Source organism: Rhinoderma darwinii, chromosome 4 (assembly GCF_050947455.1).
Source record: "Rhinoderma darwinii isolate aRhiDar2 chromosome 4, aRhiDar2.hap1, whole genome shotgun sequence".
Lineage (NCBI taxonomy): Eukaryota > Metazoa > Chordata > Amphibia > Anura > Rhinodermatidae > Rhinoderma > Rhinoderma darwinii.
The window spans coordinates 182,840,632-182,866,664 of NC_134690.1; the positions used below are offsets into that span (position 1 = coordinate 182,840,632).

The 26,033-nt window shown below is 38.4% G+C and overlaps 1 protein-coding gene across 1 annotated transcript in view; it reads left to right on the forward strand.

Annotated features, from left to right (window-relative positions):
* MLIP (muscular LMNA interacting protein) overlaps nucleotides 1-25,521 on the forward strand; it is a 46,317-nt gene extending 20,796 nt beyond the window's left edge. Inside the window, exons 4-11 of the mRNA XM_075863679.1 lie at nucleotides 723-2,126; nucleotides 3,208-3,279; nucleotides 10,467-10,535; nucleotides 10,625-10,708; nucleotides 11,921-11,977; nucleotides 14,271-14,315; nucleotides 20,997-21,041; nucleotides 25,414-25,521. Coding sequence (XP_075719794.1) covers nucleotides 723-2,126; nucleotides 3,208-3,279; nucleotides 10,467-10,535; nucleotides 10,625-10,708; nucleotides 11,921-11,977; nucleotides 14,271-14,315; nucleotides 20,997-21,041; nucleotides 25,414-25,521 — 1,884 coding nt within the window. The remainder of the gene's footprint in view (nucleotides 1-722; nucleotides 2,127-3,207; nucleotides 3,280-10,466; nucleotides 10,536-10,624; nucleotides 10,709-11,920; nucleotides 11,978-14,270; nucleotides 14,316-20,996; nucleotides 21,042-25,413) is intronic.
* Nucleotides 25,522-26,033: the final 512 nt, after the last annotated feature.

Sequence of the window (26,033 nt, forward strand, 5' to 3'; positions counted from 1 at the left end):
ATCATGTCGACATTCAAAGAAATCTGAAAACAAAGGATTCATATTTCACCTTTGTATTTTATATATATTATGGACCATTATTTAATAATAAATATAATAATAATTTTTACATTTATATTTCACTGTATTTATTAAGATACTGCTTCTATTTATCCTGTATACATAGAAGCTGTAACTTGCCGTTAAAGCTGATTCCGTCAGGTCAGCTGGACTGATGGCTTGAATGAAAGCATTATTAGATCCTGTGTGAGACACGCAGGACCAGCTTTCAGCTGAGACGTCAGTCCAGCTGATCTGACGGAATCGGCTTTAAATGCAAGATATGGCTTCTATGTATACAGGATACCTAAAAGCTGTATCTCAAAATGTTTTTTTTTTTTTAAATAAAAACGAATTTAAAAGTGTCTTAAAATCACCTGAAACATTGTTTTGTTTGAAAAAAAAAAAAAAAATTGTTCAAAGGTGCACATAGCCTTTAAATGTGTTTTTTTCCAATTCACATTTGCTGTGCTGTATGGGCTCATTTCGTTAATATGTTTGTGTGAATTTCCACAGATTACTAACAGACAATGAAAAGGAAGCAATTAAGAGTTCCCACAATTAGCAGTAGCATTGAATCATTTCTTTTCATCAAGAAATAACAATGTGACAGTAACAATGATGAATTACCCTTGTTATGTTAACCTTGTTTTAATTATTTCATTTTTATTTTTTTTTCTAAGCAAATCTATTCTGTACCTTCAGTTGGCCTGGACTCATATTCTCCTCAATTATCAGATTTCTCATACCCAGATAAGAGGGCACTGGGATATAGAAGACAAATCACAAATTCTCTACCTGAAAATATACATACACCAAAGACTGCAGTTCAAGACACGGTTCATACATCTTTGTCATCACAAAAGTCTAATTCATTTCAAATTTTAACAACACAATCTCCACTGAACTCAAATGCCAGAAGGTCCCTGTATTCTCCAACTAATTTAGAAATGTCAGAACACAAAACTATCAACGAGAGTGGAAGGTCAAATGTATTGTCACCTCTTCCTATACAGGTTATAAAATATCCACTTTGCTGTAGCCCCAGCCCTTTAAGCTCTCCATTCTTTGGATCTTCTTCCACAATATGTAGTATAAATGAAAGCACATCTCCAATACCAAAACCAGATGCTGCTTCACCTGTTTCATCACGGCTTTTATTTTTGACTTCCTTACTAAGATCAAAAAGGTCATGTTCTAAAAGGACACTTTCTCCTGATCACCACTATCAGTCTAAGCCTAGGACAAGTTCTCTTACACCTTCAGATTTTCATAAGACCATAACATCAGACGCACCTAGAAAAGCTATATCCTGCTTTTCACTTAACTATCCAAGAGAGTCCAAAATGCTACACTGTCAAAGAAAAGATGAAATTATGCCATCAGATTCAGAGTCCGATATATTACATGGCGAATTTTCATTCCATCAAAGGCCAAATAGGACTCTTTCTCCAGACTCAATACACTGTAAGTCATCTGCTAGTGCACTACTTTCTCAGAAAGGATCTGTATCACCATCTTCTCCACTGCATCGTAGATCAGTTACACCACCATACTCTAGCAGGGAGTATATTTTATCATTGAATGATAAACCTCCAATAAGCAGACTGCCATATACACCTATGAAAAAATATTCTATTCTTGGTAAATCAAAAAGAGTCACATTGCTTCCACCTCCTTTGCATCTTGATCAGTCACTTCGTCACGTATATGATGAAAGAAAAAGTGATATGACCCATTTGAAAAGATTTTCTTCACCCAAGATTCCTTTTATATCAACCTGTCATGATTCAAGAAAGAGTTCATATCAGAGCAGCGTAATGTCTAGCTCCTCCTTGGAAACGGAAAAAAAATATGGTCAAACTCATTCAGCCCTACTATGCAATGAAAATATGGACACAGATCAGGACACATACCAATCATTGCATCCAAGCTACTCATGTAACTCATTCAGTTCAGAAAACTTAGCAAGAAAAAATATCCCACTTTGCTCTTTATCTACTAACATTACGGAACAGCCAAGATCAATCTTGTCAAGATCCTGTGAATGGCCATTGTCTCAGGTTTCTGGCTTTGAAAATAAAAAGGTATACATTATTTATAATTTTTGACATGCATGATAAAACAATACTAATATTTTATTAATATCATATCACAGTAAACAAAATTAACAAGTGCATGTACTGAATGACTGGACGTCATGTGTAGGTTTCTTGTCAAAAACCTATGCAAATAGGGGGCAAATTGTCCCTTTTATGGCCAGTTGGCATTTTATAGTCAGCAATTTTTTTTATCAAGTTATTGTCATGATAAAGAATGATCATTTTAAAATTTTAAAGAAGCACCGTTTTGAAATTAATGCATGAAAACCCAAAACAGTTACAAAATAAAATAGTTTTTCATTAATATTAAGTAGTCAAAAATATGGTAATGAAAATGAACTAAGTATATTCTTAAGCAAGAAAAGTAAACTGATATAGATGGGACTATAAGTGGAACGCTAACAGGTCTGCCATCTTCGTACACCTATTAAGCCCTATTGGTCTTGAAAAGAGCCTGTCAAAATAACAATATACTGCAATACAATAGTAATGCAATATATAGGGCCAGCGATTCAAGTCCACTAGGGGGATTAGCAAAAAAAAAAGTTAAATACATTTTTTTAAATACGTAAAAAAATCTTTATATTTAAAGTAAAAAAAAAAACAACTTATGAATATAAAAGGCCCACTTACATATTTATTATTTTAAAGAGCTTTAAATAAACCACACTATGTCTCTCGATTTGTTATTCTTGAGCTTTACCTCATTATTCATAGCCATAAATATAAGTTGAAGTTATATTATAAAGAATGAGAATGCAATTCTGAAATATAACTATATTAAATATTCCCTCGGTGATTCAGTATGTAACAATAAAACACATTGTAGTCAAAGAATATTAAATTTGGATATCCTGCAGAGCAATGTGTTTTCAACTAAATCACTAATACTCACATACAACTGGAATTTTAAGATGTAATGGTGATCTATTAATTATTAAGCACAGTTATTGAGCAATGGAGTAAATAACAATCAAATGAAAAAAATCCCATCCTAATCCTATATATACAAAATATAGATTTACTACTCAATACAAATATAACCTGTGGTTTTTGTGCATTTTAGTTATACAACATCAAGTCAAGTTACAAAGCTTTTGCTGCAATTCCTACAAATACTTTACTTCTGGATCAAAAGGTGAGTGATACTTTCCTTTTGAGATTATTATTTGTTTCGCTTATACATACTGTATAATGGCCTTTATATTTGAAAATTTGAAAATATATTGAAGTGTGTTATGTTATGTTTAAAAAGAGTAAAAATTGCTTCAAAGCCATAATTATTATCACGTTACAAAGTATATATATAGGTACAAAGATGTAAGAATGTAAAAAATAATAAACATTCAGCATATTACAGTTTCTTATACAAAGTTTGTTAAAAGGTTAGTGATCATTTAAGGCTAAAATTTGTTACGTCACTAAGGCGTTAAAATGCACATAATTATATCCGCAAACTGTATTTACTTGAGTCATAAATTCAAGATCTACAATAAAAAAAGTGATCTCTTTGGGAGTTTTTTTTTTACAATTTTACAATGTGACTGTTAGGGGGTTAAGACATTTTCTGTCAACAGATAAGATAGTTATTACATTAACTTAGTTTTGATTAGACGGCATTTTATTTTATTTTTTTATAAAGTAATGTCTGCCATAGCTGGTTATAGACAAGAAATATGTAATATACTTGGGACTGCCCAATTATCCCCAGATATAACCTATTGGGTGAAAACAAGGATCCAATATGTTTGATTTCAACCCGTCCAATCCTACTCTTCCCCCTCCCCAAATAAGTAATGCCGGAAGTGTCTGATAGCTGATTATATACCTCTCTCCTTATTGTAAGAACGGGACATGCATGTTTACAAGGGAGTTAAATTTGGTAGCTCTCTCGGCAGAGAAGAAATATATCTCTTCATAATGACATTATAACAGCTATATTATAATTTTGGACTGTCTCTCTTAGATTGCACATTATAATCTGATTAATTAATATAGTAATGGAATTTATTAATTTGACTTATTTTTCTTTGCTTAGCATCAACATGTTATGTAGTGAGCCCCAAGTCTCCAGTGGGCTCAAAATCTATTTTCCCTATGTTCTACAGTAGGAAAACAGAGTACTCGGGGATAGCCCATGCAAGCATATGGAGAATATGTCAATTTTTCCCTAATCACATTCATATCCAGAGCCCTAGACAGAAAAGGTTGCAGTGCTAACTAACCAATTATGCATTGCCTGTATTATATAATCAGAATTTGACCATTCAACTCTAGGTTGTATAAAACATAATAAAATGCAAACTTCCTTCTGTGATCTGATATATAAGAGACAAAAGATATTGTATATCTATAAGATGGTGATACAATAACATGGTAATACATTATTTCTAACACATGTCACGTATAACAGTAGAGAAGGAGGATTCACAAATGAAATGGCATCATCTGGAATAGACAAAAGCAAACAGTATAACCATCAAAATGTAGAGATTGATGCAAGTCATGTCAGGAAATAAATGAGCAAAGATACTGTATTGTCAGTTCGCAGTAATTGTCCTCCAAAGGTTAAGCCTATTATATACAGACCTCAGCAAACCTTATATTGAAGACACGATTTTATATATATATATATATATATATATATATATATATGAAAAACACCTGAAAATTAATCAAAAGGGGGGGGGGGTAGTATTCTTAAATCGAATGAAGGAATTTTCAGTATTATGTATAAACAAGGAAAGCAAACAAACACTAAAATATTTATATGTATTTCAAAGTAGTATCAGATATTGTAAAGGTGTATATAAGTGTTTATTTAGGTTGTTGATAACACCAGTTCTGTGAATCTACGGCTTTAGGCCCCATGCACACGAACATATTTTTTCCCGTCCGTAAATACTGGCGTAAATACGGGTCCTTTGTCACCCGTATTCCACCTGTATTTATGGACCCGTTTTCTCTGCTATATTGCACTGCACTAATCGGCAGCCCCTTCTCTCTATCAGTGCTGCATAGAGAGAAGGGACAGCCCTTTCAGGCAGAGTTTCTGCAGCGGAACACAGCGATTGAAAGTAAAAGAAGTTCATACGTACCCCGGCCGTTGTCTTGGTGACGTGTCCCTCTTGACATCCAGTCCGACCTTCCTGGATGATGCGGCAGTCCTTGTGACCGCTGCAGCGGTCCCATGGGCTAAAACGTTATCCCAGGAGGCCGGACTGGAGGAAGAAGCAAGGAGTTCTGGGTAAGTATCAACTTTTTTTTGTTACGGGTTTTTGAATTTAACATTAGACATCTATATTGTGAGTGCCGTGCATGGTACTCACTGTCCAGCAGTAGTCACTGTCCAGGGTGCTGAAAGAGTTACTGCCGATCAGTGCAGCCCCTTCTCTCAATCCCGCACTGATCGTTTAACTCTTTCAGCACCCTGGACAGTGACTATCCCCTGACGTCGCCTAACAACTCTCCTGTAATTACGGGTGCACACACGTAGCCACCCGTAATTACGGGAGCCCCATAGACTTCTATGGGCCAGCCCGTGCCGTAATTACGGCCTGAAATAGGACATGTTGTATATTTTTCCACGGCCCGGGCACCTTCCCGTAAGCAAACGGGAAGGTACCCGTGGCCAATAAAAGTCTATGGGGCCGTAATTACGGGCCATAATTACGGGCTTTTTTACGTTCGTGTGCATGGGGCCTTAACTTCGAAGATGAGATACCATGAAACTTTACTAGTCACTGTTTATAACCCATCTAAATGTGTCAGAATGCTTGCAAATGCAGCTGTGGCTATGAGAACATTGACAATTTATATTTAGGATATGTTTAACTTTTACAATAATCTTGATGAAGTACACTGAATCCATATTCAACACGCCTTGATTAACATGGACTATAAACTAAAATGGTCTAAGATTTCATGTACCAACCTACGCCTGGCACCCACCCAAATAAAACATATACAAGAATACAAATTGTGATGCCAATTAGCTGTGTCATTTTATGTTAGTGGTATCAGCAATTTTATTGAACCGTACAAAATACTATATTAATGGATATACTATACTGTAAAAATCATAAATAAATAAATGATGGCAAATATTTATTTATACTGGTGCCATCCAATTGACAGTATGTGTAAAATACATGAATTTTGCATAGGCTAAAAATCTTTTCTCTAAGTGGAAATCTGTCAGAAATTGTTGAGAATTGAGTCATACTTGAGCTCTGTACTCGGCTGTTTCTGTTAGGCTGGATTCACACGAGCACATTACGTCCGTAATGGACGGAACGTATTTCGGCCACTAATCCCAGACCAAACACACTGCAGGGAGCCGGGCTCCTAGCATCATAGTTATGTACGACACTAGGAGTCCCTGCTTCTCCATGGAACTACTGTCCCGTACTGAAAACATGATTACAGTACAGGACAGTTGTCCTGCAGCGAGGCAGGGACTCCTAGCATCGTACATAACTATGATGCTAGGAGCCCGGCTCCCTGCAGTGTGTTCGGTCCGGGATTAGTGGCTGAAATACGTTCCGTCCATTACGGACGTAATGTGCTCGTGTGAATCCAGCCTTAGTCCCATAGACTCGGAATGGAGCGACAGCACACATGCTCGACCTCTGCTCCATCCAAAGTCCTCTTTACTGCGGTCAAGCAGCGAGGAGTTTGGGAACCCCGTTCCTCCTATCGGATTGGTTCATAGCAGCTTGCTCCCCAGGATCAGACAATTTGATAGTTTTTAATTCTGAAACAACCCTTTTAAGTCCTGCCTCACTTTTTCCAACACATACAAAGTGGTGCAGAGGCTTCATAAATATAGCATTTCGCCCATTTATATATATTTTTTTAATGTATTTATACCAGAAAACTGCGGTAAATACGCTATATGGACAAATATATGGAATACCTACACATGCCACCTACAGTAGCTTTTATGACATCCTATTCTAAATCGATAGGCATTAAAATGGAGTTGGTCATGGGGTGATTTATGGGGGTTTCTAATATACAAGCTCCCCAAAGCCACTTCAGAACTGAACTGGAACTAAAAAAAGTATTTTCAAATTTTCTTGAAAATATGAGAAATTGCTGTTTATATTCTAAGCCTTGTAACGTCCTAGAACAATAAAAGGACGTTCAAAAAATGATGCTGACATATAGTAGACATGGGAAATGTGAACTAGTCACTATTTTGTGTAGTATTACTATCTGTCTTACAAGCAGATGCATTTAAGTTCAGAACATTTTTATTTCGTATCGCCATAAATGTATTGACACGCAGAATAAAGTTAACATGTCATTTTAATTACACGGTGTACGCTGTAAAAATGAAGCGCAAAAAACAAAGGAGGAATTGCTGCTTTTTTTCATTCTCCACCCCACAAAGAATTTCTTACCTTTTTCCTAGTACATTATATGGTACAATAAATAATGCCATGAAAAACTTAAACTCGTCCCGCAAAAATCAAACCCTCATACGGCTATATTTCGATGGAAAACGAAAACAAATTATGGCTTTTGGAAGGTAGGGAGTAAAAACTGAAAATGAAAATCCGAAAAATTGCTGCGGCAGGAAGGGGTTAATGTTGTGTAAATAATTTTCCTCCTCTTGCAATCTGTGCACATCTATATATTCCCTCGTGCTGCAATTCATTTATTTGAGTACAGGGCCAGATTATAGCACAAGCGAATGGGCCAATTGCCCTAAGGCTTGCACCACCCTGAAGCAACTATGACCTGATCTTATGCCATGACACCATCTATATTATTTATTTCTCTTTTGTGTTGTTATTATTAGAGCACTGTATAGCAATGTCTTATTGCACTGTTATGCATACAATACATTATATGGCAGTATTTTATAAGCACTTTATAGTGGAATAATTTAGCTACTTTTGGGGCAGTTTTACTCTCCATCTGCTACTTCAAATAAGACACATGGAATACAACCCATATTTGCCCAGATGACTCCTCAGATCTCAATTTAGCCCTGTTAGAGTATATATTTTATCTGTCTGATATCCTAAAATGTTAATATATGAGGGGTATTATGGTTTCAGGAAATACGTAAAGTTTACATATTGTAAAATAGAAAAGTTATGCAATTTTCTAATAGATTTTTTGTTATTGATACAGAAGTTATATTTGAAAGTGTTTAACTTTTCTTTAAGCAATGAATAATCTTTATTCACTGAAACCCCTTTAATAAAACTGGGAGGGGAGTCACAGGTATCTCTGTTTAAAAACATGTTAGATGGAATTATTCAGTTATTCTTTATGGTAGCAGAATGTAAAGAGACAAGGACAATGCTTTCATAAGTCCATTTATTAACTACATAAAGCAATTTTCAGTATGTAGAATGGTGTATTGAAGTTTTAACATAAAGATAAACATCTAAAGTCAGAGAATGCAAGATTTTTCATTCATCCTTGTAGACGGATCCTTAGTCAACTCTTCAGTCTCATTTCCCATTACACAGACGGTTATTACAAAGGCTTCCTAACAAATTCTGTGTTTCTCACCGATGCAGCTTTGAAATTCAGTCAACAACACCAGCTTGCATAGACAGGCATACATAAAAGGATGACCTTCACCATAGTTGTAAATAGAGTGATCTGCAGAGACAGTACATCTGTTTTTACAGCGCTTTTTCTTTACCTTATAGTCATGCATTTCATTATGATATATTACAAAATAGGTAATGTGGCAACTCAAAAGATATCACATCTTTCAGATATCACATCTTCACCTAAATGCAATTAAGGTACAGACGTAGCCATCTTTAACTTAATTCTAAAAACTTGCTACAGCATGATATCACACAACAAAAGCCATTGAAAAGTAATTGAAAAAGTTGAGATAAGAGATCTAGCCACTGTTTATTTAATGCGTTAAAAGTCAAGGTAAAGACGACTACATCTGTAAAAGCAGTAGACCCTTTACGGTATCAAACAGAGTCTATAAAGATCTGTAATGTGGACCTGTAGTATCTTCATGTGCCCCTAGGTTTTCTAGGGGATTAAAACTTGTGTAATACTGCATTGGGTTGTGTATGCCTTGTTTTTTTCATGCCGATTTTCACAGAAACTGTGAGAAAAAAAAACTTTTGTATGCCTCCATATAAAATTGACAACATATGTAGGCAAGGTATGGGCCCACAGTACCGAGGACATGTACAGGAGGACTCAAAGCGCATTTATTTCCCCATGAAAAAATAAATAAATAAATGCCCCATTTTCTGTCAAGGTACTGGTTTTATACATTAAAACTGCCTTAGGCTCTGTTCACATCTGCGTTGGAGTCCCGTTCTGATGTTCCGTCTGAGCTTTCCATCAGAACAGGACCCTGAACAGACACAAACAGACACGGTTTCCGTTTCCATCACCATTGATTTCAATGGTGATGGATCCAATGCCCGTGGTTTCCGTTTGTCTCTGTTGTGCACCGGATCCGTAGTCGACTACGCTATTGCTTCCGGAAAAACGACGGGTCCAGTGCACCACAGAAATAAACAGAAACCACGGGCACTGGATCCGTCATCATTGAAAGCAATGGTGATGGAAACGGAAACCTCTGGTTTCCGTTCGTGTCTGTTTGTGTCTGTTCAGGGTCTCGTTCTGACGGAAAGCTCAGACGGAACATCAGAACGGGACTCCAACGCAGATGTGAACAGAGCTTTAGTTATTAGGAAGATAAATAGACTTTATTTATAAATTATATATTTTAGTTATAATATGCAAAGCAGCATTTATAACACATAGCACATGTTGTAAATCTACTCTTGCATAGCTAGCTAGGAATTTTGTCACCCTAGTGCTTAATTAATTTATTTGTTTTTTTGTGTTTGTCTCTAGTATATTCTTCATTTGCAATATTAAAATATCTATAATTTATTTAAATAATTTTTTATGTGAACCTTGAATATTGCATCTATGACTTTAACAGGGTTCTTCCCATCTGATAAAGTGATGGAATATTATTATCAAATCAGTGGAAGTATGTCTGCTGGGTCCTACAAAATTCTCAGAATAAAGGGGCCGCAGAGCTAGTTTAGCGCTGGAGCCCCTTCTCTGTTTCCGTCTACAGCAGTTGCTCTTGGACACCCACTGGGCAGGAACAGCTGGTGGCTGGGAGCGTCTTTGTACAGAGAAAACTTTGAAGAGGTAGTGCTGCGGCCCCTCCATTCTTAGGATCGATGGGGTTCCACCAGTCCTGATATAAAGAAGGGAATGAGTGGGGGGAACCCGTTAAAGTATAATATTGTAAATGTATTACAAAGCTTCTGACAGCTTAATGGAAAAATTATTTTTAAGGCAATTGATGAACCTGAAATTAATACGAGAAATACTGAAGCTGAAGACAGAGTGGATACACATACTGAGGTACATTAATGATACCTTCTTCTTTATTCTGCTACTAAAGGCTGTACTACAGTATATAAAATATTGCTTTATACCTTGTACTTTCTTAGATGTGTTCCCCTGCATTGCTTAGGCAACAGACAGAAGAAATTTGTGCTGCCATTGATGAGGTGCTACACAATCCGCTTTCTCTGGTAAAAAAACATTAAAAAAAATAACGAAACAATGAAGCTGCATTTTTTTTTTCATTCCTAACCTTTCAAGTGATACACAGGTTCCCTCTCCCACGCTTAAAGTCTCATGGCTCATGCACACGGCAGAGCTGTAGAGTGTCTGTGCACTGCCATACAGTTGTCTTATACTAACACATTAACACATTAACAATACTGAAGTGTTTAGACAGTGAATAGACATTCCACGGGATGTCTATTCACAATCCCTGCACTTCGTTACTGTCTCTGTGGTAATTACAGCAGAGGAAGCATGATCTCGCGAGATCTCGCTGTAAATGACAGGTTACAACGAGATCATGCTTCCTCTGCTGTAACTAGCATAGAAACAGTAACGAAGTGCAGAGATTGTGAATAGACATCCCGTGGAATGTACACATAATGTGTTAGTATAAGACAGCACATAGTGATCTAAAAGGATCCCTATGCGCTGACTAAATGAATGGAGAGGAGTGCATGATGCTGATTGGTCAGCGTCATACACTCCTCTGTACAACGCCCACTTGGTCTAAAGTAAAAATACGCCCACTTGGTTTAAAGTAAAAATACGTCCACTTGGGCATTAAGCAACTCATTAGCATAAATCTAAAATCGATAATAAAGTGGTGAAAACAGATCGTTTTATTAAATAAAAAGCACTGCTGTCACCTACATTATAGCGCCGATCTCCTTATGTAGGAGATAGGCCACTTATAATGTGGTGACAGAGCCTCTTTAAAATGTGGATTTTAAATAGAACAAACTTTAATTAGAGTACATTGTTACCAGTCTATTGTTTACAAAATAAAAAGAATGCCGTAAAAGTGTGCAGAGTAACATGTGTGTAGCATTGCATTGTAGAGCACATTCATGGTAGAATTATAATACAATGTAGGGAATCTATCAAAACGAGTACAAAGGAAATGTGGAGTAGATGTCCATAACATTCAATTAGGTAACTGCTTCCATTTTCAAAAGTGCCTTAGAGAAAGGAAAGCTGTGTTCTGGTTGGTTGTTCCACTTTTCCTTTGCACCAGGTTTAATAAATCTTCCCCGAGCAAGTAAAAAGCAAAGTGTTTTCAAAGAAATACATTAGGCTCATGTATCAATTGGAGCAGTAAAAAAAAAAAAGTATTGTGGGCTATACGAGAAGAATAAAGCTATTTTATCTTATTATTTTGTTTCTTGCATCATAAGAACTGTAACCCTGCATCAAGATCTTCAAATCTGAAATCTGAGAAGAAATCTACCTTTGTAAGTAATTTGCATGTTATCAAAGATGAAGTCCCATATAAATGACATACATAAAATGCACTAGTTGATTGTTTAGCAGAAATCCATGCCATCTTACTACTAAGGCTGGGTTCACACACCCTATTTACGGACGTAATTCGGGCGTCTTAACCTCGAATTACGTCCGAAAATACGGCTCCAAAGCGCCGGCAAACATCTGCCCATTCATTTGAATGGGTTTTACGCGCCGCTGTCAAAAGACGGCGTGTAAAAAAGACGCCCGCGTCAAAGAAGTGCCTGTCACTTCTTGGGACGTAATCGGAGCAGTTTTCCATTGGCTCCATAGAAAAACAGCTCCAATTACGTCCGTAATGGACGCTGCGAAAAACGCCTGCACTTGCCATTACATCTGAAATTCAGGAGCTGTTTTCTCCTGAAAACAGCTCCATAATTTCAGGCGTATCGGATGTGTACGTGTGACCATACCCTCAAGCTGACTGAACTCAACACCTTTTTACATCAGTTCAATGAAAGCCAGGGACACTGAAGGTTACATTAAAGGCTATGTACTTACCTTTGAACATAAAGTTTTTTATTTGTTCACTTGCTTCCTAAATGCAAAATTAAGCAATTTTCTAAATAGTCTTAACTAAAAATGCCCTACCATTTGGCTGCTGTAGAGCCTGTGTAACTCCTGTGGACAGCTGGTTTGCAAATTCAAACTCAAATCCATCAGTCCACTGCTACAGAGGCTTACTTAACTGCTCTCCCCCTTCCCTTCTCTCAGTGTTCAAGATAGCAGCAGGGAGGGGGGGGGTGAGGTTGTACACAGCAGATCTGTGTGTGGAGAGGGGGCAAGCTTCCTAGTGTTCAAGAAAAGCAGATCACACAATCTGTTAGGCCCTATTCACACGATAGGGTTTCCCAGCTGTGTGACAGCCGTTCAAAAAAACGTCCGTCACACGGCCGCAGTAGGAACAATAGACCCCAAATGGGGCTATTCACACGACCGATTTTTTGACGGCCCGGGAAACCCGGCCATCAAAAAATGGGACATTCCCTATTTTCGGCCGTTCCCCCGGCCGCCTGGCTCCCATAGAAGTCTATGGGGCCGGGTAATACACGACCATCACTGAAATGTGTCCCAAGTGACGGCCGTGTCCTCCGTCACTCGCTCTCTCTCCTTCTCCTCCTCCTCCTCACAGTGCGAAGTGCATGTGAGGAGGAGGAGGAGGGTCTTTTTTTGCTCCCTGTAGAAGCGGAATCCCCAATCCCCGGCCACAGCTTCGGCAATTCCGCTTCAGAAGTGCTTAACGTCACTGTGTCCATAAATGGACACAGTGAAGTCAGGGACTTCTCCTGGAGCGGAAACACCGGCCATAGGGTCGGGGATTCCGCTTTAGAAGTGCCTGACGTCACTGTGTCCATATATGGACACAGTGAAGTCAGGGACTTCTCCTGGAGCGAAAACTCCGGCCACAGGGTCGGGGATTCCGCTTCAGAAGTGCATGATGTCCCTGTGTCCATATATGTATAAATTGAAGTCAGGGACTTCTCCTGGAGTGTAAACACCGGCCACAGGGTCGGGGATTTCGCTTCAGAAGTGCCTGATGTAATTTTGTCCAGATGGACACAGTGAAGTCAGGGACTTCTCCTGGAGGGGAAACACCAGCCACAGGGTCGGGGATTCCGCTTCAGAAGTGCCTGAAGTAATTTTGTCCAGATGGATATAGTGAAATCAGGGACTTCTCCTTTAGCGTAAAGACCGGCCACAGGGTCGGGGATTCCGCTTCAGTAGTGCCAGACGTCACTGTGTCCCTATGGATACAATGATGCCTAGTCTAGTGTCTGAGGAAGTAGTGCATGACACAATGAATTCAATGTTCTTTGGTGTTCTTCGAGTTCCTGTGTTATGCACTGCCCCTTAAGCCCAGCATAAGGCATATCAGTTTTGCATGGGGCATTCCTTGAAATAAATGATCTAATTACAAAAAAAAAAAAACAGAATGACAGGTGTGTCTTATACTGTATACTCTGATGTTAAAAAAAAAAAAATCCAAATACTTTAAATCACTAGTGTCAAAGCGTTTGTGTTTCTTTCCATTCTGAACTTGTAAATTATAGTACAGACATGCAATAAATCCTTTATACATTCATGTATTTTATAAAATAACCTTTGCCACTGCAGCTTTTGAGATAACAATGAGAAGTCAAACTATATATCATTTGTGTATTCAGCACTTTGTCGTGAAGGCAAAATCTTTTCTGATGTTTTGTGATTTATCTCACATTTATCTCTGCCGGTGCTTTACAGATACCGAGGCCTCCATTGAAATCAGCGGGCCGAGAAACCAAATATGTGAGTTCATGAAATGCAGATAAGAAAATTTTAAACTATAAATGTTGCATTACACAGATATACAGTGGAGGAAATAAGTATTTGATCCCTTGCTGATTTTGTACGTTTGCCCACTGTCAAAGTCATGAACAGTCTAGAATTTTTAGGCTAGGTTAATTTTACCAGTGAGAGATAGATTATATAAAAAAAAAAAAGAAAATCACATTGTCAAAATTATATATATTTACTTGCATTGTGCACAGAGAAATAAGTATTTGATCCCCTACCAACCATTAAGAGTTCAGCCTCCTCCAGGCCAGTTACACGCTCCAAATCAACTTGGTGCCTGCATTAAAGACAGCTGTCTTACATGGTCACCTGTATAAAAGACTCCTGTCCACAGACTCAATTAATCAGTCTGACTCTAACCTCTACAACATGGGCAAGACCAAAGAGCTTTCTAAGCATGTCAGGGACAAGATCATAGACCTGCACAAGGCTGGAATGGGCTACAAAACCATAAGTAAGACGCTGGGTGAGAAGGAGACAACTGTTGGTGCAATAGTAAGAAAATGGAAGACATACAAAATGACTGTCAATCGACATCGATCTGGGGCTCCACGCAAAATCTCACCTCGTGGGGTATCCTTGATCCTGAGGAAGGTGAGAGCTCAGCCAAAAACTACTACTGGGGGAACTTGTTAATGATCTCAAGGCAGCTGGGACCACAGTCACCAAGAAAACCATTGGTAACACATTACGCCGTAATGGATTCAAATCCTGCAGTGCCCGCAAGATCCCCCTGCTCAAGAAGGCACATGTACAGGCCCGTCTGAAGTTTGCAAATGAACATCTGGATGATTCTGAGAGTGATTAGGAGAAGGTGCTGTGGTCAGATAAGACTAAAATTGAGCTCTTTGGCATTAACTCAACTCACCGTTTTTGGAGGAAGAGAAATGCTGCCTATGACCCAAAGAACACCGTCCCCACTGTCAAGCATGGAGGTGGAAGCATTATGTTTTGGGGGTGTTTCTCTGCTAAGGGCAGAGGACTACTTCACCGCATCAATGGGAGAATGGATGGAGCCATGTACCGTCAAATCCTGAGTGACAACCTCCTTCCCTCCACCAGGACATTTAAAATGGCTCGTGGCTGGGTCTTCCAGCACGACAATTACCCGAAACATACAGCCAAGGCAACAAAGGAGTGGCTCAAAAAGAAGCACATTAAGGTCATATAGTGGTCTATCCAGTCTCCAGACCTTAATCCCATTGAAAACTTATGGAGGGAGCTGAAGATCCAAGTTGCCAAGTGACAGCCTCAAAATCTTAATGATTTACAGATGATCTGCAAAGAGGAGTGGGCCAAAATTCCATCTAACATGTGTGCAAACCTCATCATCAACTACAAAAAATGTCTGACTGCTGTGCTTGCCAACAAGGGTTTTGCCACCAAGTATTAAGTCTTGTTTGCTAAAGGGATCAAATACTTATTTCTCTGTGCACAATGCAAATAAATATATATAATTTTGACAATGTGTTTTTTGTTTTTTTTATATAATCTATCTCTCACTGGTAAAATTAACCTAGCCTAAAAATTCTAGAATGTTCATGGTTTTGACAGTGGGCAAACTTACAAAATCAGCAAGGGATCAAATACTTATTTCCTTCACTGTAACTGATCTTCATTATCCTTTTTTTTTTGCAGTCCTCTTTTATTACAGTTTATAAAAATAGGTTAAATCTCAATGAGATTTTCTGCATGCCATATACAGTACAAATATGTTCTTTGTAACTCACATGCCCCCTGAGCAAAAGGAAAAGAAAATTGGGAATGGCGGACAAGCATGTGCTCTTCTACTCCATTCAAAGTCTATGGAATTGACGGAGACTGCCGAGTACAGTGCATTGACTATAGCGGTAGGGCGCATGTTCATCCTCAGCTCCATTCAATCTCTTCCTCACTGCAATAGGGCAATGAGGATGAACTGGGAGTCTGGGACCCACGTTTTAGTGATCGGTGGGACATTTATCACCTATTCTGTGCTTAATCTTGAGACAACCCCTTTATGGCTCAATTGCATAGGCCTTACAATTGTTATGTAACTCTATACACTGGAGTTATGGAGGAGAATATAAATCATGCTTTATTTTAGATTCAAACATGTTCAAACAATTCGTTGTGCAGCCTCAGGTGTTTTCAGAACTGAGAGTTTTGTTTTAAAGATGGTTTTCACTCAGGGATACGGCCATAATATATTAAACTATAGGAAAGCAGATGGTGGTATTGTACAGTTGTTTCATTTGCTTATATACACTATAACAGTATGGTTTAAACTTGGTTGTATGTATTGTGAAGTGCCACCTTTTTGGCTAGTTTCAATATGATAGTAGGAAACTGCATTAATAAAAATTGTTAGAACAGTTTTATAATAACTTACAGTACTGCCCAAAATCCCTGCCAGCCTTAAGACAAGTACAGATGTAGCCATCTTTGTCTTGCCTCTGATAACTTATTGCAGCGTTATATCACACAACAAAAGCCATTAAAACGTAAAGTTGAGGCTGGGTTCACACTACCTATTTTCAGACGTAAACGAGGCGTATTATGCCTTGTTTTACGTCTGAAAATACGGCTACAATGAGTCGGCAAACATCTGCCCATTCATTTGAATGGGTTTGCCGACGTACTGTGCAGACAACCTGTCATTTACGCGTCGTCGTTTGACAGCCGTCAAACGACGACGCGTAAAAATACAGCCTCGTCAAAAGAAGTGCAGGACACTTCTTTCAGACGTAATTTGAGCCATTTTTCATTGAACTCAATGAAGCACAGCTCAAAATTTACAGCTATCAGAGAAGCCTCGCAAAATGCGTGGAGGAGCAATTACATTTGAAACGAGGCAGCTGTTTTCTCCTGAAAACAGTCTGTCATTTCAGACACAAAAGCCTGCTACCGTGTGCACATACCCTGAAGATTCTTGACACAGTATTTAATGTGTTAAAAGTTAAGATAAAAATGGCTAAATCTGTACATGCAGTTTTAAAATAGTCTTCAGTGCAAAAGTAAGGATGGAATTTGAAATTACCTCAGAAACCCCGAGGTCACCTGGTTATTTTTCTGTGTTTGTTAACAAGAAAGACTGGAAGCCACAGGCAGCGGCAGAATTAATAGTGTATGTATAATATAAAAAATTGAAAAAATATTTTCAAAACATTAACATTTTTTTTTTTTTTAAAAAACACCTTTATTTATACATCTTGTCAAGCCCACTCTGAATATGCAGTGGAGACATGTAATTACATATATTTAAAATATTCTACACATACTGTAGGTACACTTGTGAGTATTATATTGGCTCTATCTCTTATTTACATTTACAAAATACCCAATGCTATTTATTTGCATATCAATATTGCAGTTTTCCTTTTTGTATGAGCAATACATTTGAAGTTATAGCTAGTTATCACACATATAAGGAATAGTAATTAACTGAGCGTGTGTGTATATATATTTATATATATATATATATATATAGATAGATAGATAGATAGATAGACAGACAGACAGACAGACAGATAGATAGATAGATAGATAGATAGATAGATAGATAGATAGATAGATAGCTATATACATATCTATATATATATATATATATATATATATATATATACACATATATCTTCCTGGTGATGGAATATATTGAAATAAATTATGTCTGAAATTAATAATGAGAAGTTTTTATATAATTAAGCTTCAGTAACATTCACATAGCAATGACTCACTATGACAGTGCATCTAAAGAGACACACAGGATAATAAAATGTACATAGCCGGTCATTTAATTAACTGAATTTAACAATCTTGCCAACAGGTTTATGAAAAAAAAATTCTCTCCATAAATATCTACCATCATACGGTGTGACAGTGTGATAACTGACTCATTGTGGGCTCTGTCACTTTTACATTTACACTAATTAAGAAAGTCAAGTGCTTTAGACATGCGAAAATGCATAGAGCAATCTATGAGGGTATGTTCACACGGCTTATTTTCAGCCGTTTTTGGGGCGTAAATGCTTTTATTACACGCCCGTTTGAAAACATATCATACCATAACATACCCTTAGACTCAAAAGGTATTCAAAATCATAGAGTGCTGCAATATATACATTCCTAGAACTAATGATAGAATAGAAAATTTTATATATACCATATATATTCTAGAAAAGGTCGCACTCCCACACTTACAGCACAAATCAGAGAAAACATTAATGCTGATAGCAGTGTTAACAAAGGGAAGTAGCTCCCTTTAACCCCTTCTCAACATCCACTGTATATATACGGCGCACGCCGGGTCGGGGAATATGGAGCGGGCTCACGGGCTGAGTCTGCTCCATAGAACGAGTGTGTCGGCTGTGTGTTACAGCCCACACTTCCGGTTTACGAGCGGGATCCCATTTTAGCGCGATCCCGCTTGTTTAACCCGTTAAATGCCGCTTTCAATAGAGATTGTAATGACAGGGATAGGGAAACAGACAAGTGAGCCCTAAACTACCCGCCACTCAGTCCCTGCCTACTTGCAACGACCCGCCCTAGGCGACGGGGTACAACTGGGCGACGGTCCCTACACTCAATAAGTGCACGACAGACAACCAGAAAAGGAAACACAGAACAAAGGGAAACGGGGCAGTTGCCCACGGCAACACCGTGAGCAACAAGAGTAGTAAACAAGCCGAGTCAGACCAGGAGAGTACGAGGTGCCAAACGCAGAGCAGGAGAGTAGTGAACAAGCCGAGTCAAACCAGGAGTGTACGAGGTACCAAACGCAGAGCAGAAGAGTAGTCAGTAAGCCAGGGTCAATACGAAGCAGGGACAAGTAGTTCAAGAATCTGCAGCAGGGCCAGGAAACCAACAGAGAAGAATCACAAGCAAGGAGAAACAGGAAAGGCAGGTACAAATAGACAGAGGGCGGGAGCTAGCTCCGTCTGGCCAGGCTGTGATAGGCTCTCCCACTCCTAAGCCTGCCATCCTGAGTGGTGGAAGATGGAGTCAGTCTCACAGACATAGAAGCAGGTGCAGACTGATTACCTATGGGTGTGGATACAGAAGCTGTGCCTGGCAGATCCTTAACAGAGATAGCTGCATTTAAATTACTAAAAACAGGGGGGCGACCCCCTGTAACGTCCCAACGGCCCCCCGCGGCGAGATTGGGGGGTGCCGTTAGTTGGCACGGCTGCCTGGGGTCCTGACGAAGTCCCCCAGGTCCGCCATCTTTGTACTCCTATGAAGCTTTTCCTCCGGCAGGGTTTCATAGGAGTCTGTCAGAATCACGATATACTGCAATACATTAGATCGCTGGTTGAAGTCCCCTGGGGGGACTAATAAAAAAAAGTAAAAATGAATAAATAAAGGTTTTTTTGTGTGTAAAAAAAAATAAAAAAATGAAAAGTTCAAAAAAAAACCCTTTTCCCATTTCCCCCGTAGAGCATAGTAAAAAATGTAATAAATAAACATAATTGGTATTGCCACGTCCGTAAAAGTCTGAACTATTACAATATATCATTATTTAACCCGCACGGTGAACGCAGTAAAAAAAAATTGTAAACGCCAGAATCTCTATTTTTTGTTCACCTAATCACCCACAAAAAAATGACATAAAAAGTGATCAAACCGTCGCATGTACACCAAAATGGTATTATTAAAAACGACAGCTTATCCAGCAAAAAATAAGCCCTTATACCACTTAATCGACGGAAAAATAAAAAAGTTACGGCTCTCGGAATTTGGCGAAACAAAATAAATTTGGTTTTTTAAGCTTAGGTTTTTACTTGTAAAAGTAGTAAAATATAGAAAAAATTACATATAATTGGTATCGGCGTAATTGTATTGACCCATAGAATAAAATGAACATAAAATGTTTTAATTGCACAGTGAATTCCGTAAAAATGGAACGCAAAAAACCATGGAGGAATTGGTGTTTTTTTTTCATTTTCTACCCCACAAATAATTTTTTTCCCGTTTCCTAGTACATTATATGGCAAAGTAAATGGTGCTACGAAAAACTACAACTCGTCTCGCAAAAATCAAGCCCTCATAGTACTATATCGACGGAAAAATAAAGGCGTTATGGCTTTTGGAAAGTGGGGAGGGAAAAACGAAAATGAAAATCTGAAAAGGGCTGCGGCGTGAAAGGGTTAAAGTTACAAAGAAAAACAGTGACACTGTCACTAAAAGTGCCTATATACATCAGATGACAGTTGGCCAAACTTGCCGACTTTCCTCTGATGGCAGATGGGACTTGAACATCCAATCTCCTGATCGCTTCTACAATACATTGTGATACTTCTGCATTGTATAATGGCTCTCAGTGTAATACTGACAGGCAGCCTATTAGGCCCTACCTTAGGTAGGACCCAATAGCCTCTTATTTACGGCAATCCTGGGGGCCATTGTTAGGCCCCCAATTGCCATGGCAACTCTTGCAGCAGCAAGGAGAAGCCTGATTCAATTTAAAAATTGGTTGTCTTTATGAAACAACCGGTTTGAAAAAATAATAATAAATAAAACATACCAATATATTGCAACCTTTGCTAAACATTGATGTTGTTTTGTGTTTGTACCATTAGTAGTATAAAAATAAAATAATAAAAGCATTTACTTTACTATACTTGATTTTTACAAGGATTTGTTTTTAAACCACAGGCCATGCTCCAGCCGCTAATAAAAATAAAAGCAAAGGATTCTCAAGTGAGTACAATTCTAAAATCTCTTCCTTTTCTTCCACTTCAAAGCAAATAAAACGAATAAAATTAGATTATTGATATAATTTTAATGCAACTTATAATACAGACCAAACCACTCAAAAATTCCATTGTTATACATTATATAATGGGAATAAATGACCTTCGCTAATAATGTGGTCAATGACATGAAATTAAATTCTGTATATGTAGGTTGAATTTATTATGTTTGCATATTACTTTTTTTGTTATGTACAATGGTTACAACAGTAAAAACAAGATTTTCTGTTCAATCTTGGGCTTAAAAAGCAGACGCATCAGAAGAAATATATAAAAGGCTCATCAATAAACATTAAAAATATGACAACAATTTTTAATTTCTATGCTGAGGTGTAATGTGTTAAATGATACAGCTAAGGAATAAATGTTTAATGATACTGGCAGAAGCCTGAGACTGCTTTGCTGTAGTAATTTCATGACTCTTTCTGATTTCCTGTTCTGATTTCTCCTAAGTTCAGTGGTGTCATAGAAGCATAAAGCCTCATTAACATAAGAAATGTTCTCACATATAATGTTGATATGTTACCTACAGCAACCAGTCAGATAAAACCGCTCTAGAAAAATAATTGCTGTACTCGAAATGGGTTGCTATGTGCAACAGCATTTTGTAATAGCGAATATATGCATTCTCAATATTGACATTCATATTTCGATTCCAATTCGTTTTAACAGTGGAATGTACAGTATGTGTCTGTGTGTACATTGATGTGGACAATGTCCATATGACAACACTGAACAAGAACAGGAAATCTCTAAAGATCACCAGAATATTGCCTTTGGATTCAGTCTGTAAATTTAAGCGCTTTTGACAACATAGAAGTAAGATGCTAAAAGAAAATCTCCCATTTAAACAATATTTCACAATTAAAATTGATATAAAAAGCCCAGTAACTTTATAAATATTTTCCTTTACCTATTTTGTACTGATCTTGATCTATTTGATGTTTTCAGTGACAGCATTTATGTTTTCATATACAGTGAAGGAAATAAGTAATTGATCACTTGCTGATTTTGTAAGTTTGCCCACTGTCAAAGTCATGAACAGTCTAGAATTTTTAGGCTAAGTTAATTTTACCAGTGAGAGATAGATTATATATATATAAAAAAAAAAGAAAATCACATAGTCAAAATTATATATATTTATTTGCAGAAATAAGTATTTGATCCCCTACCAACCATTAAGAGTTCAGCCTCCTCCAGACCAGTTACACTCTCCAAATCAACTTGGTGCCTGCATTAAAGACAGCTGTCTTACATGGTCACCTGTATAAAAGACTCCTGTCCACAGACTCAATTAATCAGTCTGACTCTAACCTCTACAACATGGGCAAGACCAAAGAGCTTTCTAAGGATGTCAGGGACAAGATCATAGACCTGCACAAGGCTGGAATGGGCTACAAAACCATAAGTAAGACGCTGGGTGAGAAGGAGACAACTGTTGGTGCAATAGTAAGAAAATGGAAGACATACAAAATGACTGTCAATCGACATCGATCTGGGGCTCCATGCAAAATCTCACCTCGTGGGGTATCCTTGATCCTGAGGAAGGTGAGAGCTCAGCCGAAAACTACACGGGGGGAACTTGTTAATGATCTCAAGGCAGCTGGGACCACAGTCACCAAGAAAACCATTGGTAACACATTACGCCGTAATGGATTAAAATCCTGCAGTGCCCGCAAGGTCCCCCTGCTCAAGAAGGCACATGTACAGGCCAGTCTGGAGTTTGCAAATGAACATCTGGATGATTCTGAGAGTGATTGGGAGAAGGTGCTGTGGTCAGATGAGACTAAAATTGAGCTCTTTTGCATTAACTCAACTCGCCGTGTTTGGAGGAAGAGAAATGCTGCCTATGACCCAAAGAACACCGTCCCCACTGTCAAGCATGGAGGTGGAAACATTATGTTTTGGGGGTGTTTCTCTGCTAAGGGCACAGGACTACTTCACCGCATCAATGGGAGAATGGATGGAGCCATGTACCGTCAAATCCTGAGTGACAACCTCCTTCCCTCCACCAGGACATTAAAAATGGCTCGTGGCTGGGTCTTCCAGCACGACAATGACCCAAAACATACAGCCAAGGCAACAAAGGAGTGGCTCAAAAAGAAGCACATTAAGGTCATGGAGTGGCCTAGCCAATCTCCAGACCTTAATCCCATCGAAAACTTATGGAAGGAGCTGAAGATCCGAGTTGCCAAGCGACAGCCTCGAAATCGTAATGATTTACAGATGATCTGCAAAGGGGAGTGGGCCAAAATTCCATCTAACATGTGTGCAAACCTCATCATCAACTACTAAAAATGTCTGACTGCTGTGCTTGCCAACAAGGGTTTTGCCACCAAGTATTAAAGAGGCTCTGTCACCAGATTTTGCAACCCCTATCTGCTATTGCAGCAGATAGGCGCTGCAATGTAGATTACAGTAACGTTTTTATTTTAAAAAAACGAGCATTTTTGGCCAAGTTATGACCATTTTTGTAGTTATGCAAATGAGGCTTGCACAAGTCCAAGTGGGTGTGTTTAAAAGTAAAAGTCCAAGTGGGCGTGTATTATGTGCGTACATCGGGGCGTTTTTAATACTTTTACTAGCTGGGCGCTCTGATGAGAAGTAACATCCTCTTCTCTTCAGAACGCCCAGCTTGTGACAGTGCAGATCTGTGACGTCACTCACAGTTGATGCTGCTGCAGAATCAACTGTAGCCTCTGGTGCCGATGTGGCCGTCACGATGCAGGACCTGTGAGTGACGTCACAGATCTGCACTGTCAGAAGCTGGGCATTCTGAAGAGAAGAGGATGTTACTTCTCTTCAAAGCGCCCAGCTAGTAAAAGTATTAAAAACGCCCCGATGTACGCACCTAATACACGCCCACTTGGACTTTTACTTTTAAACACACCCACTTGGACTTTTGCAAGCCTCATTTGCATAACTACAAAAATGGTCATAACTTGGCCAAAAATGCTCGTTTTTTTAAAATAAAAACGTTACTGTAATCTACATTGCAGCGCCTATCTGCTGCAATAGCAGATAGGGGTTGCAAAATCTGGTGACAGAGCCTCTTTAAGTCTTGTTTGCCAAAGGGATCAAATACTTATTTCTCTGTGCACAATGCAAATAAATATATATAATTTTGACAATGTGATTTGCTGTTTTTTTTTTAAAATATAATCTATCTCTCACTGGTAAAATTAACCTAGCCTAAAAATTCTAGACTGTTCATGTCTTTGACAGTGGGCAAACTTACAAAATCAGCAAGGGGTCAAATACTTATTTCCTTCACTGTAGGTAATAGAGATTTTAAAGATTTTGCTACTTAGCAAAAATGCATTGATAATTAGAAAAAATATGTTTACGTATTGTCCATCTGTACGACTCATTTCCATATGCCCTATTAAAGCATATGGATGTCTGGAAAAATTGGCTTATGGTCTGATGAACTTGACGTGACCATTGATTGATTTCATTGTATACTCATTAATTTAAATTAGTTGTCACATGAAGCCCCCCTAAGAAAAACAGTGTATCCCAGGTTTAAAGAAGCTAGACCTATAGCGGTTAACTGATAGCTGGGGCAGTTTTTATTCTCCAAATCATTTGACCAGATGGGACAACCTTTTAAATTTAGTTTAAAAATCAGAGATCCTTGAATTTGGCGATTATTAGTTGACATCTGGAAGAGGTTAAATTATTTGTGGCAGCTTTGTACTTTTTTTTCTAAATAATTGCACAAACAATTTTTTTAAATTATATATAGAATTTGTCCCACATGAGATGTAGCATCATACTGCTGCACACAGTGCCCCTGCAGCTCCATAGTACGGGGTTGTAAGGGACATGTGCCACCGTACAGCTTTCTGCACACATGCCTTGCCAATTTTCATGAGGCCTTGCAGATAACGCCCATGTTCACCAGTTTTAAAACTAACGCTTATCGACAATACCGCTTGTTGATTAGCGCTGGTTGCTCCCTTTAAATGGAGCAATGATTGTTTAGTATGGGGACAAAGATCAATACTACCATCGCTCGTCACCCTTGCATCATGTAGTCAACACATCTCCCTATTTACACAGGGAAATGTGTTGCCAACTAGCGACCATTTTTTAGGCTGCATAAAAGATGCAATCAGCCGATGAATGAACATTTGCTCATTCATCGGCTGATTCTTGCCTATGGTTTCCGTTTGTGTTTGTCAGGGCTCCGTTCCGATGGAAAGCTCTGACGGAACGTCGGAACGGATCCCCAGTGCAGATGTGAACGAAGCCATAAATATGTTTGCAAAACTGGGAAAAGCCGAACTGTTCAGTTGTGTTTTTTTTTTTTTTAGACAAGACCAGGTGTTATAAGACCAATGGCAGCAAAAGAAAATAAGGACATAAAGTTGTATCCAAATCTGTTCCAGCAATTCTCCATGCCTCCATACAAAAGAGAGTAGAAGTAAAGGTAAGTTTGAATTTGGGTCAATATGAATCCCTGAAAATCCCATAGAAAGTTCTGTTTATTTCGGAGGCAGCAAATACATCTAAACATCAAGCATTCTATGAAAATGAGCTCATACAGCTGTCTGCATCTCCAAACCTCCCAAGAAAAGGAATAACAACAAGCAATCAAAAAATTCTTTGTACCCCAAACAGTAACAGTGAATACTACAACTTATACTGCAAAAAATAGGACCTCTTAGGGTCAGTTCACACGTTTCGTAAATGCTGCGCATTTTCTGCAACGTAATATGTTGCGGAAAATCCACAGCATAATACAGTAGCAGCAAAGTGGATGAGATAGAACAAATCTCATTCACATGCTACGTAAATACTGAGCGGAAAAACCTCTCGGAAATTGACAAGCGGTGCAAAATTGTATTCTGCAGCATGTCAATTGTATCTGCGTAAACGCTGCTTATTAGTTGCGGGGTTTTCTCACTGAATTCAATCGGGAGGTAATACCCGC